The sequence below is a fragment of the Rhinopithecus bieti genome, unplaced genomic scaffold (assembly GCF_001698545.2).
Source record: "Rhinopithecus bieti isolate Rb0 unplaced genomic scaffold, ASM169854v2 scaffold_18434, whole genome shotgun sequence".
In the NCBI taxonomy this organism is placed as follows: Eukaryota; Metazoa; Chordata; class Mammalia; order Primates; family Cercopithecidae; genus Rhinopithecus; species Rhinopithecus bieti.
The window spans coordinates 445,880-454,558 of record NW_016809126.1 but is presented as its reverse complement, the minus strand read 5'-3'; the positions used below and the strand labels follow the sequence as shown (position 1 = coordinate 454,558).

The 8,679-nt window shown below is 39.6% G+C and overlaps 2 protein-coding genes across 2 annotated transcripts in view; one reads left to right on the top strand and one right to left on the bottom strand.

Annotated features, from left to right (window-relative positions):
• Positions 1-6,291, bottom strand: part of CEP126 (centrosomal protein 126) — a 78,265-nt gene extending 71,974 nt beyond the window's left edge. Inside the window, 2 exon segments of the mRNA XM_017888596.1 lie at positions 2,522-2,641; positions 5,889-6,291. Of these exon segments, the coding sequence (XP_017744085.1) occupies positions 2,522-2,641; positions 5,889-6,016 (248 nt within the window). The 5' untranslated portion in view covers positions 6,017-6,291.
• The window catches only part of ANGPTL5 (angiopoietin like 5), a 28,782-nt gene continuing 24,865 nt past the window's right edge, over positions 4,763-8,679 (top strand). The window contains exon 1 of the mRNA XM_017888595.1: positions 4,763-5,266. The gene's annotated coding sequence lies outside the window, so the exon portion shown is untranslated. The remainder of the gene's footprint in view (positions 5,267-8,679) is intronic.

Here is an 8,679-nt window from a genome sequence, read left to right as displayed (position 1 = left end):
TGCATAGCATTTCCATCTTTTATTATTTCACTATCAGTAATCTGAGGGCAGAAATTATGCTTTGTATCTTTTTATCCTTCAGAATATGAAACCTTGGGGTTTCCTAGTAAATGTTAGTTGAGTGAATAAACAACTGTCTTATGTCACAACATTTTAAATAGTCAACGATAACTTCAAAATATCCTAATTTTCTTTTTTTTCTTTTTTTTTTTTTTTTGAAACGGAGGCTAGCGCTGTCAGCCAAGCTGGAGTGCACTGGCCAGATCTCAGCTCACTGCAAGCTCCGCCTCCCGGGTTCACGCCATTCTCCTGCCTCAGCCTCCCGAGTAGCTGGGACTACAGGCGCCCGCCACCTCGCCCGGCTAGTTTTTTGTATTTTTTAGTAGAGACGGGGTTTCACCGTGTTAGCCAGGATGGTCTCGATCTCCTGACCTTGTGATCCGCCCGTCTCGGCCTCCCAAAGTGCTGGGATTACAGGCTTGAGCCACCGTGCCCGGCCACCTAATTTTCTTTAATATAGTATGGATGGCCAGGCATGGTGGCTCATGCCTGTAATTCCAGCACTTTGGGAGGCCGAGGTGGAAGGATCACTTGAGGTCAGGAGTTTGAGACCAGCCTGGCCAACATGGCGAAACCTTGTCTCTACTAAAAATACAAAAAAATTAGCTGGGCAGGGGGGTGCGTGCCTGTAATCCCAGCTATTCTGGGGGCTGAGGCAGGAGAATCGTTTGAACTTGGGAGGCAGAGGTTGTAGTGAGCTGAGATTGTGCCACTGCACTCCAGCCTGAATGACAGAGTGAGACTCCATCTCAAAAACACAACAAAACACAAAAAACCACACACACACACACACACACACACACATCCAAAACCACAACAAAACAAAAAAATCCTTTGTGACCACAATGTAAGTGGACAGTATAAACTTAAATGATGTAAAGTATAAATTGATAGATCATGGCATGGTTAAGAAGACCATAATCATAAACAGCTCCTGAAATTGGGATATGCACAAATAATTTGGCCCCCTTATAAAAGGTGAAATACAGAGACAAATGATTAGTGTTTTAAAAGAAATGTTTATGTATCTTTACATTGCACTTTAGGGTAACAGAAACTAAAACACAATAATATTTTATTGGAAAATGTCCTGCCTCTTAGAATTTTAAACCAAAATTTCTTTTCTGTCATTTTCTACATCAGAATTCTTACATTTGATGAGAGAATACAAATAGAAAATTTATTAATAAAATTCCATATAAGGCTTGCTATTACACAAAGTCGATTATTATAAAATAAACAATTGACAAACATTAATAATAAAAATAAGAAGTCTTATATGTCAGACACTGATATTTTTACATGTATTCTCAAATACTCCACTTTATTTCTACCCTTTCTGCTGTACAGCAAAATCCATTGAAACAGATGTTATTAATTCCAATCATAAATGAGAAAACTGAGGCTTAAAGACATTAAACAGACTTCCTTTAATTCATAAAGCTAGTATTTCCTACATCTCTGACCCCAAAGTCCATTACTCTTTCAACATATGATTATTCATCTTTATCGAACACCTGTCACATGCTGTTTATAGATGCCAGGAGCCCAAAAGTAGGAGAAAAATGGAAACAGATACATACAAAATAAAATTCTAAATTTCAGTAAATAATTTCAACTACATCAGACAATGAAAAGTTAATCTAAAATAAACATAATGCCAGGCAAAATTATAGGTAAACAACTTTGTATTCCTCAAATGGGATTTGTAACATACGCCCAGTGATGTAGTTAATAAACTTTAGGGATTTTCTGCTATTCATGTATTGTAGAAATATGGACAAGGTAGCAAAAACAATTAAAAAATGGCATAACTGCTCTGTCTCAAAAAAACCTAATATTTAAAAAACATCCTGAAAATGTTAAGCGTGATTGAACAATTTGTATTTTACTTTACTATAGTTTCTAGTTTACCTTAGAAAGCTTCTTTTCCAGCATTCACTTATAAAACATTTCTACCACTTCTACTGCTATTCATATTTCTACCATTATTCATATTTTCCAATTTTGTACCATTATTCATATTTTCCATTTTTTCAGATTGAATGAATGAAAAGTGGCAGATATAGAAAATTATATAGAAGTGAATAACAAATCAAACTCAAACTATATACCAATAGAGACTAAATATTAATTGGTAATTTTAAAATCATCATGAAATGATACAAAAAAAGAAGACAGTACATTTCATAGTCATTTTAAGAAGTGTATATGACAATGCAATAAGCTGTTCTATGAAAAAAAAAAGACTGCTACTGTCAGAGACCTAGATAATATATCACCACCCTTGTGCTATGGGGAGGAAAACATAATAAAATTTCCAAAGTCACACAAATCTTGATCAGTGTTTCACAGATAACATTGCCATGACTTAGTTTCATAAAGTGCTACAAAGTAGAGAAACTATTACTTTATACTGACTTTGAATTTCTATACTTCAGAATAAAGTGCAATTACTTACTTTTTTCTCCGATTTGACTCCACAAAATATTTACGTGCTTGATTTCGACATATTTTTTGTTGCTGCAGTAACATCTGGCGCTCTTCTTCTAAATTTTTCTCCAGATGGATTTTCATATCTCTAATGATAGCATTAAGTTAAGAACAATGGTCTACATCTTTAGTGGAAGAGTGTCAAGTGCTATATGATAAATATAACTACAGCCTCATGCAAATGATGTAATGATAGTTTTTGTGGAATAATTAGTATGTGCCCACATTAGTATATGACTGGCAAACATTTTATGTAAAAAAAAATGTTGGGCTGGGCGTGGTGGCTCACACCTGTAATCCATCACTTTAGGAGGCTGAGGCAGGCGGATCACGAGGTCAGGAGTTCAAGACCAGCCTGGCCAACGTGGCGAAACCCCGTCTCTACTAAAAATACAAAAATTAGCAGGGCTTGGTGGTGCATGCCTGTAATCCTAGCTACTTGGGAGGCTGAGGCAGGAGAATCGCTCGAACCCGGGAGGCGGAAGTTGCACAGAGCCGAGATTGTGCCATTGCACTCCAGCCTGGGCAACAAGAGCAAGACTCCGTCTCAAAAAAAAAAAAAAAAAAAAAAAAAAAAAAAAAATCTGACTTGGTATTAGAACTTAAGATATAGCTCACTTCTCCTGGAGAAAAAAATCTTTTAGAAATCATGAGCTCAAGCTGGGCGCCGTGGCGGAAAAAAAGACAGGTGGGTGGGAGTGTGTGAGTTTGTGCTGTTTGTTGGAAGAGACCTGTCAGGGCATCCATGTCTTATCAAGTGGTAAGACAGTACATTGAGTGTGGTGGAAGGTGACAGAGACCTGGCAGAGGCATTAATAGGAAAAAGAAAGAACCCTGTTCCTGTTTAGGTGAAGCTGGAAACCATCAATCTTTAGTGGTACAATCTGTATTGTTTTGTGATTTTTTCTTTGACAGCATTTTTATTATTTGCATGAAGGAGTAAAGAGCAGGACTTTAGTAGTTACTGAGTGACTGAGGCAGAATGATTGTGGTACAAATAGCCAAAGATGTTGGTGAGAGAAAGTTCAAATAGTTAAGAATAGGGTATAAACGGGAGAGGAAAGGAGAGGCAAGATGGGTGCTAGGATCAAATGGGAGGGTTGAAGTCTAGAGATATTTCTGAGGAAAAAAAGGCAGGTATAAGGGGACATGAGAGACCTTCCTTTTAAAAAAAATCTTTATTCTATTTCTATTTGAACTCTCAAAAGAGATTGAAATGATAGAACTTTAGCTAATTTTAATTAAATAAACTTTATAAGGTTTTGTTGTTTTATAACCTTTAGAGTCAGAAAATTCTGACTCCAGTGAGAAAATGTCTTCAACAGAAAGCCAGATGGCCTCTCAGTATCATGTTCATATTTGAAATCGAAATGTAAATGTTACCACGTACTTGCTTATTTTAAGACTGTGGTCCTTTCATTTGTTTTCTTTCCTTTTTTTCATTTAGTCATGTAAATTTGAGCACCTACTCTGTACTAGGTATCCAATGGAAAACACAGACACAAAGAACATTCTAATTAAACTTATATAAAAGGTGCTTTAGTGTTTTTCCAACTAGTAAACATAATATTCTTGATTTAGTGTTATAATCTTATGTTCAAAAATAATTCCTCTGTTCCAATTTAAATATATATTATCTAAACATATATATATGCACAAACTAGCAAAAAAATATATAAACCAGCCTCCCCCCCCCACACACACACGTTGTTGGATTTTATCAAAGTCTATTGGTCATCTATTAAAATGTTCATTTATAACTTGCCTAATTTTAACTATATATTTAGCCTTTAAGGATATTTTTTAGTGTTGTATTTATAGGAAATGTCATTCTAATTCTGCAATAGAGTCTATTTGGTCATATTCATTCAAACTATTGCTGGATTCTATTTATGAATATTTTCTTTGGCATTTGTATCAAAATTTATACCACATAAATTTTAAAAACTGAGGCCTACAACCATTTTATTAATGAAAATAATAGAACAACACTCTCAATGAGCCATTTACAATACTTCCCTATTTTCTGATTTAGAGATAAATCAGGGTCAGTGTAATAGCAGTTGTGTCCAAGAACATATAATGTCAAGAGGCTAGAATTAAATCCATACAGAAAATGATTGTGTTCATTTCAGAGTACATCTTTAAGAGGGCAATTTTGGGGAGTAGCAAGGGCAGAAGCCAAACTGAATGGGGTTAATAATGAATAGATGAGAGGAACTAGAAGCTGCTGTTACAAGCTACCATTTTGAGAACTTGCCCAAAGAAAGAAAAGACTGAAGGGATGGAAGGTTGGAGAAAGCATGATCGGAGGAGAGATGTTTTATTTTTAGTGAAGCTCTACACACATTTGTCTTCCTCACTAGATTTGTATCCCTAGAACCTAGAACAGAGTCAGCCAAAGAGCAGGCACTCAATACACATTGTTGACTTGCTGCTAAAATTGTAACAGAGTACAAAGAACATCCTAGAAGTTGGAGACAAGGAGGATAAGAAAACAGGGTTAACTTGCAAAGAGAAGACACTCATCTCTGACAAGAATGAAGATGATTACACAACACCATCACTGTCAACCAAGTCCTTTGGGAACACAAAGGTTAAATCCTAATCATCACAACAGTCTCTAAAGGAATAAACGTGATTTACAGATTTTGATAACAAAATACTTCTCATTTTTCCATTTTCTACAATGCAACCAACAGCAACATCAAAGGTCGGCTTAACCAACTCTTGGAGAAAAGTCAGAGATAACCCAGATCGTGAAGCGTCCAGGTCCCCTGTTTCTCATTTCCTCTCTTCTGTCGCTCTGACAACAGACTGGCAGAGATGGAAAACAAAACAACTTACCAAACTGTGTAGCCTTAAGCAGCTCTGGTAAATGGATTTAGGGCTGTGTTAGGATAACTGTTAAAACGTACTCTTCAGGATAGCAAAACATTTTACTTATTTGTGTAATTTCTCTCTCCAAGTAGTATGATAAATCAGGAAGTAGTTAATATATAAGTGAAGAACATAATGGCATAATTCTAGAAAGTAAAAAATAATCCCCACAGAATACGCAGTTGATGTGTTTTAAAATTCACAAAAATGTTACAAAGTTGAAGAATGGGAGTAGGATAACAGGGTGATGTGGCGGAAGCAGCCACAGAATTAGATAAAATGGTATAATTTCAGGTCTAAGGTGAGCCACGACAGTTGCTAAAGCAAATATCTGCACTAAGATGACTTGCTACTTTTGATCACCCTGCGTCAAAGGTAATGGGAATCTAATTGGAAAACAGATGGGCCCCACTTTCAACATCGCTACCCTGGCAGCCACAGAATGGGAAGGATACAGGTAAGCGCCAGGTCGGTGATGCCTGCCGCTCTCCCGAGGGTCGAGGGGGGCTCTGTCGAGGTTGTCCGATGATTCAGTGCCCAGTTCCCCGACCGCGCTCCGGGCTCCGGGCCTCCCCGCCAGCATCCTTCACTTCAGCGCCGCCTCTCTGCTCGCCCCCAGCGCCTCCCTCATGGCAGCTCTGGCTTCCTCCTGCTCCTGCTCGGCCCCTCCCTATACTCCGTCTCTCAGGCCCCGCGTCACGGGCGCCGAAGGGTCGGCCGCGACAGCCCTAGCTCCCGCGCAGCGGCACTTGTGCCTTTAGTGGAGATGGCAGCTGAGGCAGCGGCGACCTCGCAAGGCAATAGCAGAGGAGGCTGCAGCAACCCCGCAGCCGCCATCTTGACAACAACCGACGCCGCGTCCTTGACAACGGAAACCTGGGAGGAGCTACAGGGCGGGGCGGGACGATATGCACGAAGCAGCCAATCGCAGGCTCCGGCAGCCCCGCCCGCTTCGAGCGGCTGATGGCAACCCAGGCATCCCTAGCGACCCGCGTTGCTGAGCGAGGGGTGAGCTGGGTGGTGTTTTAGAGCCTGATGCAGTTCTACCTCCCTTTTTAGGAGAGTGTTTTTGTGGCAGTACTGACAGTGACGAAAGACAGATGTAAAATCCTCAGATACAGGCAATTGCCACCGGGAGGATTCTGCAGTGATTGTCTGGGGGACAATTTGGAGTTGAATTTGTTAAACTACTGAATCCTGTTATGAGATTTTGAGTTGTGAGTCTTTCTGTGGCATCACTATCCCCAAACACCGTCTTTTTAAAATGTCTTTGTGAAGTGCAAATTTTCCTTCCCTGCATTCTTTCATCCACTCGGTAATACTTCTGGCATTCCCTCTGCAGTCGTCTTCCTTGCCTTTGCCCTACTTATAAGGTCTACATTTCAAAGCCTTCTAATGGTTCTTGCCTTGCTGCCAGATTCTGGAAATGGACCATCACAGCAAAACTAGCAATCTCTTGGGATGATATGCCAAAAGAGATCATTGCATTGACATGGTTTTGGGAAGCATGGAAAATTAAATGGATTTTTGAGCCACTAGTTTATTGGCTATGCAAGTGAAAATTTTGAAAAAGGCTCAATCTTATTGTTGGAGCCTAATGTAAATGCACATATAAATTCTGACTGTATTTCAGTCAGTGTTTTCTTGGAAAAATTCCCAGATTGGAAGCCAAATGTACAGACCAAATAAAGATTATCCACCCACCATTCAAATGTCTCTGCCTTTGTGAATTAATTTGTTCATTTTAAGAGTTCAAATAATAAACTTTTCCAGTTGAAATTATTTAAAACAATCTTTGCAAACTTGGTTGTAATGACTGAAATTGGAATGTACACTGGGGACAGATTTTAAAGTGCCACAACAAATCCAGTTTAGATTTAAGACACAAAACACAGGAAGTCTCCTTCAGGAGCATACCAGCAGGATAAAATATACAATTCTGACACGAAAAGCTAAATGGATACAATTGGACACTTGGCTATCTTGGCAAGTTTTTAATTGGCCTGGCCGCAGGCAATGGCCTTGATTCTATTCCCACTGCTATCATCACAAGTTTGTCTCCCCTTGGCTGATCTGAGCAAAGTAGGGCAGTGCAAAGTACAGATGAATATGAGTATATTAGGGTTGCTATTTGGAGTATTTAGGCATGGTTAGCATTCCAAAAGTCCAGCTTTTGCTATATTATTAGTTTGCAATCTCGTAACTCCTAGGCATCTCACTGCTTTGTGGCTTGCAATAAGCACTAAGAAGCATAATTTGTTTTTTCAATTGCCTACAAATCCTTTCTTATGTTAACTTAAAAAAACACGTGATTTATGAATCTGGAAAGGAGAGGAAAGAGTTATAGCCTGGAAGGAGGGCCATCCCACAAGCTGCAAAGTGTGCTTCTAGCTGAAGCCTAGAGAGGCAGGTACTTTGAAGTAGGGGAGGTTGAGACAGGAGATTTATGCTGAAAAAGTTGGCTAAACATACATAATTTATAGGATACAGGAGGAGTTATGATTATTTATGAAGGTAGTTCTGATGCATGTGTATTTAGCAAACATGAAATCAAAAAATGTTTTAAGGTTTTCCCAGGGTCCCCTTGGCCAAGAGGGGGTCTATTTGGTCAGTGGGGGCTTATGATTTTATTTCAGTTTAGACTTATATAATTATTCTTCATTCAAATATTGTTTTATGGTAATGATCAAGAAGAAAATAATTTTCTTTTTTCTTTTTTTTTTTGAGACGGAGTCTCGCTCTGTCACCCAAGCTGGAGTGCACTGGCCAGATCTCAGCTCACTGCAAGCTCCGCCTCCCGGGTTCACGCCATTCTCCTGCCTCAGCCTCCCGAGTAGCTGGGACTACAGGCGCCGCCACTTTGCCTGGCTAGTTTTTTTGTATTTTTTAGTAGAGACGGGGTTTCACCGTGTTAGCCAGGATGGTCTCGATCTCCTGACCTTGTGATCCGCCCGCCTCGGCCTCCTAAAGTGCTGGGATTACAGGCTTGAGCCACCGCGCCCGGCCAAGAAGAAAATAATTTTCAAACAATGTTGCTAGTTTTCTTTTCTTTTCTTTTTTGAGACAGAGTCTCACTCTGTCGCCCAGGTTGGAGTACAGTGGTGCGATCTCAGCTCACTGCAACCTCCGCCTCTCGGGTTCAAGTGATTCTCCTGCCTCAGCCTCCTGAGTAGTTGGGATTACAGGCGCCCGCCACCATGCCCAGCTAATTTTCATACTTTTAGTAGAGATGGGGTTTCACCAGGT